General features: G+C 44.6%; 1 protein-coding gene across 2 annotated transcripts in view; it reads right to left on the bottom strand.

The window, feature by feature from the left end:
* The window catches only part of FAM210A (family with sequence similarity 210 member A), a 102852-nt gene that overhangs the window by 74696 nt on the left and 12092 nt on the right, over positions 1-16064 (bottom strand). For both annotated transcript variants that reach the window (XM_082258490.1, XM_082258489.1), the window contains exon 3: positions 12837-13271. In XM_082258490.1, the coding sequence (XP_082114616.1) occupies positions 12837-13258 (422 nt within the window). In that variant the 5' untranslated portion in view covers positions 13259-13271. The remainder of the gene's footprint in view (positions 1-12836; positions 13272-16064) is intronic.

The raw sequence follows: 16064 nt of genomic DNA, 5'->3' as shown, positions 1-16064 counted from the left end.
ATACAAATTTGTACAAAAACGAACCCCGCAGGGATCGCACAGGGAGTCACACAGGCACAGACATGGGGACACACAGCAACACAGACTGCCACCCCAGGCAGAGGCCCCACACAGAAAAGTACTTACCTGTACCTGATGGCGTGGGGGAGCCTCCATGCACGGATAAACCTCTGTCCTCTCCTGACAGGGAGTGCCGTGAGCCAGGGACATGACGCTGCAGCATCGCAGACGAGTCCTGTGAGGTAGCCACCTCACGGCTGCATCCCTGCAGCGAACAGGGATGGGTCGTTCATAATGCCAGGGCGAACCATAGCTGAACGCTCGATGGCGGGCTGGGGGTCCATCTGACCCTCAGTGCCCTGGAGAACCAGGGTGGCCAGTCCGAATCCCAGCACCGCATGATCCATCTTCATCCGAAAAATAAACTAACACTAAAGCTGACAAAATAAACAGCTAGTAAAGTGAGAGAAAAAAACTGACATTTTTCAAAGAAAATAAAACGAAAGATATAGGAAGGCTGAGACTGAAGCCCCAGCACAAGGGAGCCTGACTATTCCTGAAAGCTAGGCAAACTAAAACTGAGTTGGGAGTGGTGATGCAGGGGGGGGTATTGACCAGATGGGACAGCCCCCGTGGGTGTGTACATGCTAATGCCTTTTGTCTTTTGACTAAGTCTGTATGCCTAGCTATTCCTACGGATAGGTGGACAATACCCAATTGTGATGACTTAAAGGAGGCGGCGACTGTCGGAGGACGTAAGAGAAATAACATGTACATAAGTATTCACAGCTTTTGCTCAATACTTTATGGAAGCACATTTGACACCAAATTACAGCAGGTATTTATTTTATTACAGCAATTATTTCAGTTATTAAGTTGATTCTTCTTTGCGGGACCTCTCAAGCTCTATCAGGTTGGATAGGGAGTGTCGGTGCACTGCCATTTTCAGATCCCTCCAGAAATGTTCAAATTGGGTTCAAGTTTGGGCTTTGGCTGGGCAACTCAAGGACATTCACAGAGTTGTTCCGTAGCCACTCCTTTGTTATCTTGGCTGTGTGCTTCGGGGTCGTTGTCCTGCTAGAATAACCTTCACCCCAGTGTAAGGTCCAGAGCGCTCTGGAACAGGTTTTCATCAAGAATGTATCTGTACATTGCTGCATTCATCTTTCCCTCAATCCTGACTAGTCTTCCAGTTTCTGCCGCTGAAAAATATCTCAACAGTATGATGCTGCCACCACCATGCTTCACTGTAGGGATGGTATTTGCCAGGTGATGAGTGGTGCCTGGTTTCCTCCAGACACGACACTTGCTATTCAGGCCAAAGAGTTCAATCTTTGTTTCATCAGAACAGAGAATTTTGTTTCTCATGGTCTGAGAGTCCTTCAGGTGCCTTTTAGCAAACTCCAGACGGGCTTTCATGTGCCTTTTCCTGAGGAGTGGCTTCCGTCTGGCCACTCTACCATGCAGGCCTGATTGGTGGAGTGCTGCAGAGATAGTTCTTCTGAAAGGTTCTACTTTCTCCACAGAGAAACGCTGGAGCTCTGTCAAAGTGACAATCAGGTTCTTGGTCACCTCCCTGAATAAGGCCCTTCTCCCCCAATCGCTCAGTTTGGCCGGGCGGTTCCAAACTTCTCCCATTTATGGATGATGGATGCCCCTGGACTCAATGGGACCTTCAGTGTTGCAGAAATTTTTCTGTACCCTTCCCCAGATCTGTACGTCGATACAATCCTGTCTCTGAGGTCTACATAAATCTCAAGGGGTATTAATACATCAAGGCATTGTATATATCAAGTTGCTATTTTAAGTTATTTCTCACTAACAGCATTGGAATACTACAATTACACCCCAAAACATTCTGCTAGGCCTCCCAAATATGGGGATACCACATGCGTGAAACATTTTCACAGCCTAGATGCACAGAGGAACCCAAAACCCAAGGAGCACCTTTGGGCTTTGAAGGAGCATGAATTACACATCTAATTTCCTGACTAAGAGTCATGTCATTTTTGCCATACGTTTCTTGGAAAATGAAGGAAAGAAAATGACATTTTTTTTTTCTTCTTGTACACAAAGCTGTCCATGCACACATAGGCTTTAATTCAGAGCTAAGGAGCAGCAGAGTTTAGAGGTAGTAAAACGCCCCTCTCCTGAACGCAGAAGAATTGCGTTCACAAAAGCAGTGTTTTGACAGAAAAATGCCAAACGTGGCAAAAACGCACCTAAAACCTAGGCACGTTTAGCAATTCAGTGTTTATTTATTTCAATGGCCAGAATAACTACACAACTCCAAACACTGCTAAACTCAGTGAGTACTAGGTGAGGTGAGTTTATAACGCTGATTTTCTCCTGTCAGGAGAAACAGCGCGAAATGAGGAAATTTAAAAATGGTAATTCTGAGAAGGTGGACGAGACCCCTAAAAGGGGAAAGTGCATGGTGACCTATTTATACACCATAGTTCAGAATATTGAGGTAGGTGCAGAATATTAAACGGTGGTGGTACTCACTGGGGGTTACGGATAAGGAGAAGTGTGGATATAGAGCCTTTGCAGATCCTGAGGAGTTGTTGCATATTGTTTTTTTATGTACAACATAGGTGCAGCATGTGGTGGTGCGCTAGGATCTATCACATTGAGGAGTCATTAATATTAGAAGAAGAATCATATTGTTTCACGATAATTTAATTTTTACTTCATTGTATTTTTTTCACAGACTGATGCATATGAATTTGCAATTTAGCTTTAACCACTTTTCGTCCATTGATAAACCCGTCCAGCCGCAGGCATCACCTCTGAACTGTTTTTTAGGGGCCTGACGGTCGGCTCTCTTGTTAACAGCAATCAGAGCTGCTCAAATGCTATTACATATTACATGCAGCGGGAGGGGACACCCCCCCCCCCCCCGCTCCCTCCGTGGCACTCTTGGGCTTTCCCATCCACCGTCCATCAGCGAGATTAGTTTTGATCGGCTGTTCGTTATAGTAACCCAGAAGTGAACACATGACATCACTTACGGTTTACTTGGAAACTATTTGTGCAAATGTTTGAAAATCGAAAGCATTCAGAAAACCTTGATCTTGGGGTTTTTGAATGCTTTTAAGTGCAGGAGTGATTTGGGGTCCTATAGACCCCACATCTCTCCATAAAGAGGCCTTGTCACATGCCTATTGTAGTCATAAGGATGTTTACATTCCTTGTGAATGCAAAAAAGTGCTAAAAACTAAACAAAAAAATACAATCATAGCAAGTGTACAAATATGAAAAAAAGAAAAAAAAAAAACACATTCTATGAAATTTTTTTTTTAAAAATTAAAGTGCTCCCACCCTTCCACGCAAAGGCAAGTCCAACCTTTGGTCCCACGCAAATGCAAACTGCGATTTCCCAACACGTGTGGTATCACCGCAAACATCAGATCATGGGCAGTAATTCTAGAAACAGAACTCCTCTGTAAATCGAAAGTAACCTGTAATGGCTTTTAAATGGTCGTCTATGGAAAGAGATAGTAAAACTTACGTAATTGGTCGCCGTTGCACGGGCGTGCGCAATTTAAAAGCGTGACATACTTGGCATCTGTTTACTTAGTGGAACTTCATCTTTATTATTTTACAAAGATAATGGGTTATGTGTTTTTTTCATTAAAAAGTGAAAAAAAGGGCATTTTCCCCAAAAATTACACAAATACTGAGTAACATTAAAAAATTGCAAAACCCACCAATTTATTCTCTAGGGCAGTGATGGCGAACCTTGGCACCCCAGAGGTTGTGGAACTACATTTCCCATGATGCTCATGCACTCTGCAGTATAGTTTAGCATCATGGGAAATGTAGTTCCAAAACATCTGGGGTGCCAAGGTTCGCCATCACTGCTCTAGGGCCTCTGCTTTAAAAAACTATGCAATATTTTGGAGTTCTAAGTAATGTTCCAACAAAAAATACTGATTGCTACATGTAAACAACAACTGCCAGAAAAGTCCTGAACTGGAAGCAGTTAAAGCGGAGTTTAAATCGTGTTTATTAAAAGTCAGCAGCTACAAAAAGGTCAGAGCGGAAGTGGGAGCTGAGTACCTGTCAAATCTAGGTAGCTGCTCCCCCCCCCCCCCCCCCAAAAAAAAAAAAAGGACATGCCAAATGAGACATGTCAGGGGGTCAGGAGCACTTTAAGCGGAAGTTACATTTTTGGGTGGAATGCCGCTATAAGTTGCGTGGCACTATTTGATACACTGCATATTGGTGGATGTGGGAAACACATTACATTGTGAGCAGCAACAATAATTACTTGAGCAAATAGGATTGCATCATTGATTTAATCAAAAGCACTTATTAGGTTGTGCAGAGAATATTTTGTTTACCTATTCATCTGCTTACTAGTTAGTTGCAGGTCAATGACTCTACAGGTCCCTCTCAAAAAATTCGCATATTGTGATAAAGTTCATTATTTTCTGTAATGTACTGATAAACATTAGACTTTCATATATTTTAGATTCATTACACACAACTGAAGTAGTGCAAGTATTTTATTGTTTTAATATTGATGATTTTGGCATACAGCTCATGAAAACCCAAAATTCCTATCTCAAAAAATTAGCATATTTCATCCGACCAATAAAAGAAAAAATGGATTTTTGTAAAATCTTACCGTAAAATCCTTTTCTCTTAGCTCATTGACAGACGTAGTCCTCGGTGATACAGCACCTTCGGGTTATGTTGCCTCCACAGGAGTAAGACTAGACAGGAAATAAAATGCTCTGGCCACACCCTAGGGGCAGTCCCAGAGGGTATATCCTCTCTCTCTCTGCCTCAGCAAATCAGTTATGTCATAAAAGCAGTCTTTAGAGAATTTAACCCAACCCAACTCAAAAAAACAGAGGGGCGGGTACTACGTCTGTCAATGAGCTAAGAGAAAAGGATTTTACGGTAAGATTTTACAAAAATCCATTTTTCTCTATCGCTCATTGACAGACGTAGTCCTCGGTGATACAGCACCTTCGGGAAGTCCCAGAGCAGTATCACAAATGAGGGGTGGGAAAATGGAAATCAAATCCAAATCTAGAAGGCCCAACCGGTGCCAACTAGAAGTTTACAATGCTCATCCTTAATGATGAGACTCAACAAAAAAATTTTCAAACAGAAAAAAACCCTCGAGGTAGACCACCGGTCTCCTCAAATTGCGGCCTGCAAAACCTTGCGGCCAAATGAGGCATCCGCCGATGCCATCACATCAATTTTATAAAATTTTGTAAAGGTATGTACCGACGACCAGGTGGCCGCTTTACATACCTGGACCACTGACGCCTGATGGCGAAAGGCCCAGGAGGTACTGAGCGCTCGAGTGAAGTGCGCCCTAACAGGGAACGGAGGATTCCGACCCTTAATAGAATAAGCCTGTACCACCGTCTGACTGATCCATGTAGATATGGTCGCGGCAGACACAGGCAACCCCCTTCAAGGGCTATCCGTGATCACAAAAAGTGAGTCCGTCTTACGAAAACCACTTTAGGAAGGAAGGATGGATTCGGAAGAAGAACCACCTTATCCCTATGAACCACCAGATCTGGGGAACGACAGGATAATGCGGCCAGTTCTGACACCCTGCGTAGAGAAGTAATGGCCACCAAGAAGGCCACCTTCTGGGAATGTAAGCAAGGGAATCTCCCTAATATCTTCAAAGAGAAGTTTCTGAAGAACCGACCACACTAAATTAAGATACCAGGCGGTAAGGGTGCGCGCACTGGCGGAGCCAGATGTCGCACCCCCTGGATGAAATTCCGCACCAAGGAATGATTAGCCAAAGGTTTCTTGAAAGAAGATTGCTAACGCCGAAAACCTGACCCTTGATCGTGCTCAAGGATAGTTTCTGCTCAACCCCTTGTTGCAGACAGACCAAAATTCGTGTCACCGAATAGGTCTGTGGGGGAAATCCAATAGATTCACACCATGCAATATAAGACTTCCATGTGCTGGAAGTCGCTTTCCTTGCTTTAACTGGAGGTAGGAATAACTGAAGCTGACACTCCCTTGTCCTTCAGTACCTGGGTCTCAATGGCCAGGCCATTAAGCCAGCGACTGTAAAGCAAGATGGAAGATCGGTCCCTGAGACCGCAAATCCTCCCTGAGAGGAAGTCTCCAAGGAGCGTCCGCGACTAGCCTCGCCAAGTCGGCGTACCAGGCTTGACGAGGTCCATCCAGAATTTCCAGAATAACTGGAAGTCCCTCCACCTCTATCCTGCGAAGAAGTTCCCGCAGCAACTTGAGAGGATGGAAGGCATGCCGTAGCTGATACTGCCCCCACGGGGCGATCAGCGTTTCTGCTGCGTCTGCTAGAGGATCGTGGCGCGAGCTACAAACCTCCGCACCTTCCTGTTAGGCCAAGGTGCCAACAGATCCACATGCGGGATGTCCCAATGAAGGGACAGCTAGGGAAAAAACCTCTGGATGAAGAGGCCATATGCGATTGGATCCGAATCGGGCTGCTCTAGAGCTGCTCGATCCAGTAAATCAGACAAAATCTGATCGCTCTCAGTTCCGATACCCTTATTGGTAATCTGGATACTATCGGAAGAAATGACTTCCCCTGGTTGAGCATCGGAGACTTCCTGGTCCACTCGCTCAACCGGATCCGTCCAGGGAATCGGAATTCTGATTCCATTAAAAAAGAATCTCCTTCAGGAGAATTCGGGTATGAGACTGGGTATACGGTACTGCCTCTAAGAAGGCCACCATCAGTCCCAGCCAATTGACGGACAGCAACATCCGAATCGTTGACTGAACCTTCTGGAGTTTCCCAGCAAGGAGAAACTCTCTTGCCCCGGATGTATCCAACCTTAGGCCCAGATAGTTCAGTCTCCTGGTGGGAACCAGGGATGATCTTTGGGAAAGTGAAAAAAACGCTGATGTCCTGCGATGATGGGGATATAAAGATAGGCATCCTATATGTCTATGGACGCCAGGAAATCTCTTTTATGCAGGGAGGCCACCACTGTACGGATGGACTCTATTTCTTCCCAAGTCCAGATTTGGACGCACCTTGCCCTCTTTCCTGAGCATTGTGAATAGGTTCGAATAGAACCCCTGAAACCGTTCAATGTTAGAAGGGCAGAATCGCACCGGTGGAAGTGATCGAAACTCGATCCTGTGTCCTCCAGAAACCGGTGAAGACATCCCCCCCCCCCACCCCAGAGATGGGTAGGGTCGCATCAGGCTATATTCTTCAGGCTTGGCTGAGCCGGACTCTTTGTTTACCCGACCAGCGCCCTTTGAAACCCCTCAAAAGGGGCTTTGGAGGGTTTCGCCTTATCGCCCGCCCTCGCGGAACAAACAACTCTATATGAGCAGAAAAGGAAGGTCCTCGTTAGTTACGAGGTCTTTTTATCCTAACAGTCTGTGGCAAGACAGCAGGTGGTACCGTCTATCCTATAAAGAGGAATTCCTTAAACGGATAGCACCTAGCCATGCGTTTGGAAATAACAGGGGTTCGTTTCAAAACGACCCCATTTGGGTAAAGGAAAATCCTTCGCCCTTTTGGTAGGCTAACAAGTACCAAAAAGGAATCTCAGTCTCAGCTACCTCTGCCGGTGTAACCTCAAGACTAAAGGTTTCCCGGACGGACACAACTAGTGCATCCACCACTCTTGTGCTATGGCGGAGGCAGAAACGTGCTCCTCACTGCTGAGGAGATATTACCTGAGACAACAGCCCCCTAAGAGGGACCTGCAACTGCATTGACCAGTTCCGAATCCGTATCTGAAGTATCTGATAAACAATAGGGGTAGGCGGGGGTCGCTACTTGACCCCCGTCCCTGACAGGCCACCTCCACCCGGGATACCAAAGACTCCAAAATTGCCGATAATGCATTAAAAACAAGTGGGGTACTGGAGGGTCCTGCGGCCACCTTGAGGGGATCAGGTGGGGATACCTATGCGGCAGGGTCAATGATTATACAAGACACTTGCCAGCGACAAAAAATGACAAAGTAAAAATAAAAAAAAAACTTTTTTTTTTTTTTTTTTTTTTTTTGTGTCCCCCAGTCGCAACAGCGCCCCTCAGTGTTACCTGCCTTTTTGGACCCCAGAGAGAGAGAGACAGACCCCAAGGCTCATCCCTGATGCACAGAAGTTTTCATCAGCTTGCTCAGTGCTTGTCTTGTTACAGACAGGAAGTCTTTGGCCCTATTTCCTGGGTAAAAGAGGCGGCTCCGCCCCTTAACACGCCTGCCGGCTCCTCCCCCTGGCTCCATGAGGTGTTTGAGTCACCTCAAACATGGCCGCCCCCATGCTGGAGACACGAGGCTACACCAAAATGGCGGCCTCGTGCGATCTACCAGACAATGGCGGCGGCCTGCACAGAATAGCGGCATGTCTGCAGAAGGATCTCGGCCTCACAACCCTTCACCCTCATGGTGGTCAGCGTGGTCGGAGGTACCGGACCCTAGCGGGCCGTATGCGGTCCGCTGCTTAGCTGGAGGAATGATCTGGAATGCAGTATACATGTATAGACATCGCCCTGTGGCTACTGACAGGTAGGATACCTTATACTATCACAGTAAAGTTCTAGTACTGCCACTGACTACAATCATTTACACATCTTTACAATTAGATTGTCAGCTCCCAAACCAAGCCTCCTGGCTTCTTGTACACAAAAATCACACTCAATTAGGGGGATCTGTGACATGTTATAGGATAGAGGGGAACCCATCCTTACCATTACAGAGAGGGGCCCGCGTTCACCACAAGACCCGTCAGGGGGAAAGGGGGAACATACTACTCACCATACCGGAACCAGGCGGGCGCCAACTCCTGACAGTACCCCTCTCCACCGAGGTAGGAGGGCTGTCGACCAATACGGGCGCCGTGACTCATGGTCTTTGGCGTTTCAGCGAGACGTTTAACTCGCAGGGTCAGTCCCCGTCCAGTGGGACTATGTCGCGGCCGACCCAGCGCGGAGCTATGGCCTTCACGCGCTCGTAGGCTGAACTGGGGTGACCACTGGATCTCAACATCCCGCCCGTCGCCCAGTTCAGCTTTCTTGCTTGAAGATCTCACAGGAACACTGGAGAAAAAAAGCTGTCTAAAAAATCTTTTCTAAGAAAAAAATCCTGCCAGGACCGAAGATCCCAGCAAGGTATCTAGGTCCTTACTCCTGACTAGACAGAAAAAAACTGATTTGCTGAGGCAGAGAGAGAGAGGATATACCCTCTGGGACTGCCCCTAGGGTGTGGCCAGAGCATTTTATTTCCTGTCTAGTCTTACTCCTGTGGAGGCAACATAACCCGAAGGTGCTGTATCACCGAGGACTACGTCTGTCAATGAGCGATAGAGAAAGTGTTTTTAATACAAAAAAAGTCAACCTTCAAAAAATTATGTTCAGTTATGCACTCAACACTTGGTCGGGAATCCTTTTGCAGAAATGACTGCTTCAATGAGGCGTGGCATGGAGGCAATCAGCCTGTGGCACTGCTGAGGTGTTATGGAGGCCCAGGATGCTTCGATAGTGGCCTTGAGCTCATCCAGAGTGTTGGGTCTTGCGTCTCTCAACTTTCTCTTCACAACATCCCACAGATTCTCTATGGGGTTCAGGTCAGGAGAGTTGGCAGGCCAATTGAGCACAGTAATACCATGGTCAGTAAACCATTTACCAGTGGTTTTGGCACTGTGAGCAGGTGCCAGGTTAGGCTGAAAAATGAAATCTTCATCTCCATAAAGCTTTTCAGCAGATGGAAGCATGAAGTGCTCCAAAATCTCCTGATAGCTAGCTGCATTGACCCTGCCCTTGATAAAACACAGTGGACCAACACCAGCAGCTGACATGGCACCCCAGACCATCACTGACTGTGGGTACTTGACTTCAGGCATTTTGGCATTTCACTCTCCCCAGTCTTCCTCCAGACTCTGGCACCTTGATTTCCGAATGACATGCAAAATTTGCTTTCATCTGAAAAAAGTACTTTGGACCACTGAGCAACAGTCCAGTGCTGCTTCTCTGTAGCCCAGGTCAGGCCCTTCTGCCGCTGTTTCTGGTTCAAAAGTGGCTTGACCTGGGGAATGCAGCACCTGTAGCCCATTTCCTGCACACGCCTGTACACGGTGGCTCTAGATGTTTCTACTACAGACTCAGTCCACTGCTTCCGCAGGTCCCCCAAGGTCTGGAATCGGTCCTTCTCCACAATCTTCCTCAGGGTCCGGTCACCTCCTCTCGTTGTGCAGAGTTTTCTGCCACACCTTTTCCTTCCCACAGACTTCCCACTGAGGTGCCTTGATACAGCACTCTGGGAACAGCCTATTCGTTCAGAAATTTCTTTCTGTGTCTTACCCTCTTGCTTGAGGGTGTCAATGATGGCCTTCTGGACAGCAGTCAGGTCGACAGTCTTACCCATGATTGCGGTTTTGAGTAATGAACCAGGCTGGGAGTTTTTAAAAGCCTCGGGAATCTTTTGCAGGTGTTTAGAGTTAATTAGTTGATTCAGATGATTAGGTTAATAGCTCGTTTAGAGAACCCTTTCATGATATGCTAATTTTTTGAGATAGGAATTTTGGTTTTTCATGAGCTGTATGCCAAAATCATCAATATTAAAACAATAAAAGGCTTGCACTACTTCAGTTGTATGTAATGAATCTAAAATATATGAAAGTCTAATGTTTATCAGTACATTACAGAAAATAATGAACTTTATCACAATATGCTAATTTTTTGATATAAATACTATAGAAACTAAATTGGCATGACAGTCAAGCAATAAGCATTTTCAAAAGGGAACGTCAGCAAATACAGCGGTTTTTCTCAAGATATTTGTTGTTGGGTTAAAAAAACCTGTGTACAGTATCTCACAAAAGTGAGTACACCCCTCACATTTTTGGAAATATTTTATTATATCTTTTCATGTGACAACACTGAAGAAATGACACTTTGCTACAATGTAAAGTAGTGAGTGTACAGCTTGTATAACAGTGTACATTTGCTGTCCCCTCAAAATAACTCACACAGCCATTGATGTCTAAACTGCTGGCAACAAAAGTGAGTACACCCCTAAGTGAAAATGTCCAAATTGGGCCCAATTAGCCATTTTCCCTCCACTGGTGTCATGTTACAAGATCTCAGGTGTGAATGGGTAAGCAGGTGTGTTAAATTTGGCGTTATTGCTCTCACTCTCTCATACTAATCACTGTCAGACCATACGTCGCACACTGCATTAAATTGGTCTGCATGGCTGTCATCCCAGAAGAAAGCCTCTTCTAAAAATGATGCACAAGAACGCCTGCAAACAGTTTGCTGAAGACAAGCAGACTAAGGACATGGATTACTGGAACCATCTCCTGTGGTCTGATGAGACCAAGCTAAACATATTTGATACAGATGGTGTCAAGCGTGCGTGGCGGCAACCAGGTGAGGAGTACAAGGACAAGTGTGTCTTGCCTATAGTCAAGCATGGTGGTGGGAGTGCCATGGTCTGGGGCTGCGTGATTGCTGTTGGCACTGGGAGCTACAGTTCACTGAGGGAACCATAAATGCCAATATCCCCTCAATTATACCTGTGCTACTTAAACCATTTTGTCTGTTCCAAGGGACGATATATTTGAGTATACTTTTACATAAATGCCAATATGTCCCTTCCCTTCAGAGACTGTACAGTATTCCAACTTGCTAACGACCCAAAACACACCTCCAAGATGACCACTGCCTTGCTAAAGAAGCTAAGGGTAAAGGTGATGGACTGGCCAAGCATGTCTACAGACACTACTAAGGTAGTACTAAGCATCTGTGGGGCATCCTCAAATGGAAAGTGGAGGAGTGCAAGGTCTCTAACATCCACCAGCTCCGTGATGTCGTCATGGAGGAGTGGAAGAGGACTCCAGTGGCAACCTGTGAAGCTCTGGTGAACTCCATGCCCAAGAGGGTTAAGGCAGCACTAGGAAAAAATGGTGGCCACACAAAATATTGAGACTTTAGGCCCAATTTGGACATTTAACTTAGGGGTGTACTCACTTTTATTGCCAGCGGTTTAGACATTAATGGCTGTGTGTTGAGTTATTTTGAGGGGACAGCAAATGTACACTGTTATACAAGCTGTACACTCACTACTTTACATTGTAGCAAAGTGTAATTTCTTCAGTGTTGTCACATGAAAAGATATAATAAAATATTTACAAAAATGTGAGGTGTAATCACTTTTGTGAAAATACTGTAGTTCTCCGGTTTACAACTAAATCCTCCTCTGTCTTCTATTAAGTTGTTGGGCTTTTCTTTGAGCAGAAAACAAGAATTTGATTTTTTTTTCACTTAAAACTTATCTACAGGCATAATGTAAATTATATAATTCCTCATTGTATTTCAATTATTTCTAACCTACTCTTATTAATCTGAACCATCTTGACATTTGTAAAAGTACTTTGTGACAATCCCTACACACTTCCTTCCTTGAAATCTGTGACACATTCTCTATGCGCTGTGAGTAGGCATTACTGTGACAGAGTCTGCCTTCTGAACTACAGAGGTGCTGAGAATAGAAAACGTTGTTTCAGGAGGCGGAGTCAGTACAGGAATAATTTCTTGTAGGCAAGGTACCATGGGACATGTAGTCCTAAGAAATTGAAGGTAAATAGCAGAGGAGAGACAGCAAAGTATGCAGGGAATCCAAGAAACTGTGGAAAGTGATGACCACAGACAGGTAGCACTCACAATGAGAAAGGAGATTTTTTTAAATAAGCTTATATTAGATTTTCAATAATAACTTTTGTTTGTATTCTTTTTATGATGCTGATGTTATAAAATGAAAACCTGATTGTTGTGACCATAGATTTCCTTTAAGAAACACACTTTTTTTATTTACCATGTAGTTACTTACTGTATAGCTGCATAGTAGAATGTTCCAAGCCAGACGCTGGATGTCAGTACATGGACTGTAACCATAACTTTCCCATATTGCTTAAAAGTTTTTTTAAATCTCTGGACTAGGCCTATGGATTTATCATGCAGTGGATCTCCCTCCTCCACAGCTGCATCTGGATGATCTTTTGTGGACAGTGTTTCCTTACTGCTGAGTGGACCCTCATCCTTAGGAGAGGAAGGATTTTCCTTATGTTGTGAAGAATCTTGCCAAGATGAATGAAGCCAATGCTTTTGTCCATTTGATACTAAAATCTGGCTTTCATAATTTGGAAAAATAAGGCATTTTGTCTGATGTGTACAGGCTCGTAACGACAATGTGGAAAAGGAGATAATACTAGATGGATTACATCTCAGATGTAAAGTCCTTAGAAGAAACATGCTTAAAACAAGCCTATATGTAAAAGAAACAAGAAATATTAGATTGCAGGGACACTGAAAATGCAGTCTAATGGGATAACACATCAACTTCAATGTAATGTTATAATCTGATTTTACACTCTCCTTTAGATCTATCACTAACAATGTAGGCCTGCCTGATTGGAAAAAAATAGGTGGATAGATTAGGTTGGTCCTCATATTACAATATTTTGGTAAATCTAACAGACTGTACAGTCAGATTGTAAGCAATAGGGATGTAACGATATTGCCGCTATCGCGGTATTGCGGTGGTTAACGTGTCCCGATATCGTCGTGGTTGGGTTGCAGGCGGCAGATGATCAGGGGCGGCCGCTAGAAGAAAAAAAAAAAATAATTGCCACATACAGACAGTAAATGTTGCGGCTGGCAGCCGCGGCTGGGACTCGTCTCGGAGTATTCAAATTGACTGGTCTGGCCGCCGTCTCTGTCTCGGCTCCTGTCTGTCACAGTCACTCACCTCCCTATGCTGCAGTGCTTACTGGCCGAGCCGAGGCGAGCGGCTGCCAGTTGGTTTGGAGCAGTGTGGGTGGGCGGGCTTGTGGGGCGGAGCCAGCGCACGAGAGCAGCAGACTCGGCGGAGCAGCTTCCAGGCAGGCACCAGGAAACAGCACCACTAAGGCAAGAGCAAGACACCGGACCGCCGGTGAGTGTAATGTGTAAAGATCAATTAAATGAAAAAAAAAAAAAAAACACTGACGCCAGTGCCACTAACGTAACATATTGATGGAATTCAAGTAGTGTTTATCTGTGGTCATTCATTAAACAGGAGGATTTGCAACATAGGTCATAGGTTTTAGGGGGAAAGCATATCATATTTTTACTTAGTGAGTAAATATATTTCAAAGTGATTTTTTATGTGGCTTTCACATATTTGCAAACTTATTTCTTCAATAGTATTAAAGACAGAGATTTGTTCTAATACTGCCTGCAGGCCTCATTGATGATCCCTCAGGCTGGATATTCTCTCACTCTGGGCTGTCTGGGCGACTCCAGTCTGCAAAGTAACTACTACTTTAAGGGGGGGCATTCTTCTCACTGACCATCAATGTTAGGGGCATTTTTATCACTGACACACAACTGTTGAGGGGGTCACTGAAGGCCCATAAAGGACAGAGAGAAGCCATTACACTCAAGCACTCTTTCAGTGAACTCATTTTATATTTGCTGCCTGGTGATGTTGGAGGTGTTCGTACTCCAAAGCAGAATTCTCTATAGTATTAATGTACCATACTGAGACTCTGAACCCAACCCACCAGCTCTTTTTGTGCTCTATGATCTACTAACTTCATCACAAACACTATCGTGAGCTATTTAACAATACCGTGAGCTTTTCCACAATATCGCAATAAATATCGTACCGTGAGGTCAATATCGAAATTGTATCGTACCGTGAGATTTTGATATCGTTACATCCCTAGTAAGCAATATGGTCACCCAACTGTAAATCCCCCTTGGCCTCACCCAAATTTTTACACTTTACTGGAGCTAAAAATGACCATTTACTGGTTTACAGAGCAAAAAGTAATGATTCAGATTTGTTGCACGTAAGCCTTGGCTCAATGTTGCCAACCAAAACCATTGCTAAAGGACAGTAAAGTGCTATTGAGCGAATAGGCTGCACACTCATTGTCCTTACAACCCCAAGAACAGATCTACACAGTGGACAGCAACAGCTTTTTAACATTCATTTTACACATAGTACACTTAATGAACAATATATGAAAACAAGGTACAATTACTAACTGCAGGCAAAAAGGGAATGCCTGTTTTTAACCTTTTTTTTTAAAGTGGTAGTAAAGTGTTTTTATTTTTACCTACAGGTAAGCTTCTAATAAAGCTTACCCGTCTGTTTTGGATTATATTCTAGTAAGCAGCAGCCGGTGACATCACTGGCGCACGTGCTCTGAAAGAACGGCACACCTGTGCTGCTCCTTCAGAGCACTGAGCTGCGGCTGTGCATCTCGCACATGCACGGGAGTGACTTTATTGCAGCATGGTAATGAAAGTGGCCGCTGGGCGCGAATCTGGAAGGAAGACAGGGTGAAAATAGAAGCCTCTGCAGCATTAACAGCGCGCCGCTGGAGGGCTTCGTTTCAAGAGAAGTATTTTATAATGTGGTAGTATGCCATGTATACTAGCACCTTATGCCTCCTCTCCTCTGGGCTGTGGATGGGCGGGGAGCAGCCGGCTCAGCCTCTCAGAATGCATGAAGCTAAAAAAACCTTGAGGCTTTAGAACGTTTTAACTTTCCTACAGACTAAATAACATACACTGATTTGGGTTATTTTCACAGGAGAAATATAGCAATATATATTTTGGCCTAAATTTCTGAAGAAAGATTTATTTGCAAAACTGTATAACAAACGAGGAAAAACACGTTTTTCCCCCAAATTTTTCAGTCTTTTTTTTTTTTTTTTTATTTAGCAAAATATAAACTAGTGGTGATTAAAAACCACCAAAAGAAAACTATTTGTGTGACAAAAATGATAAAAAAATGTGTCCAAGTGTGATAGCACTGAAAATTGGCCTGGGCAGGAAGACGGGTAAACGTGCCCGGTATTGAAGTGGTTAAACTTCAGGCCCCCTCTGGACAACAGAGAGCTTAAAGTGATTGTAAAGTTTATTTTTATTTTTTTAAACAAACATGTTATACTTACCTGCTCTCTGCAGCTGGTTTTGCACAGAGCAGCCTGGATCCTATTCTTCTTGGGTCCCTTTTTGTTTCTCCTGGCCCCTCACAGCAAGTAGCTTGCTATAGGGGCACCCG

This window comes from Pelophylax lessonae (genome assembly GCF_965119305.1).
Source record: "Pelophylax lessonae genome assembly, chromosome: 5".
In the NCBI taxonomy this organism is placed as follows: Eukaryota; Metazoa; Chordata; class Amphibia; order Anura; family Ranidae; genus Pelophylax; species Pelophylax lessonae.
Note: the sequence above shows the minus strand (reverse complement) of the source record. Positions and strands in the feature narration are given on the sequence as shown.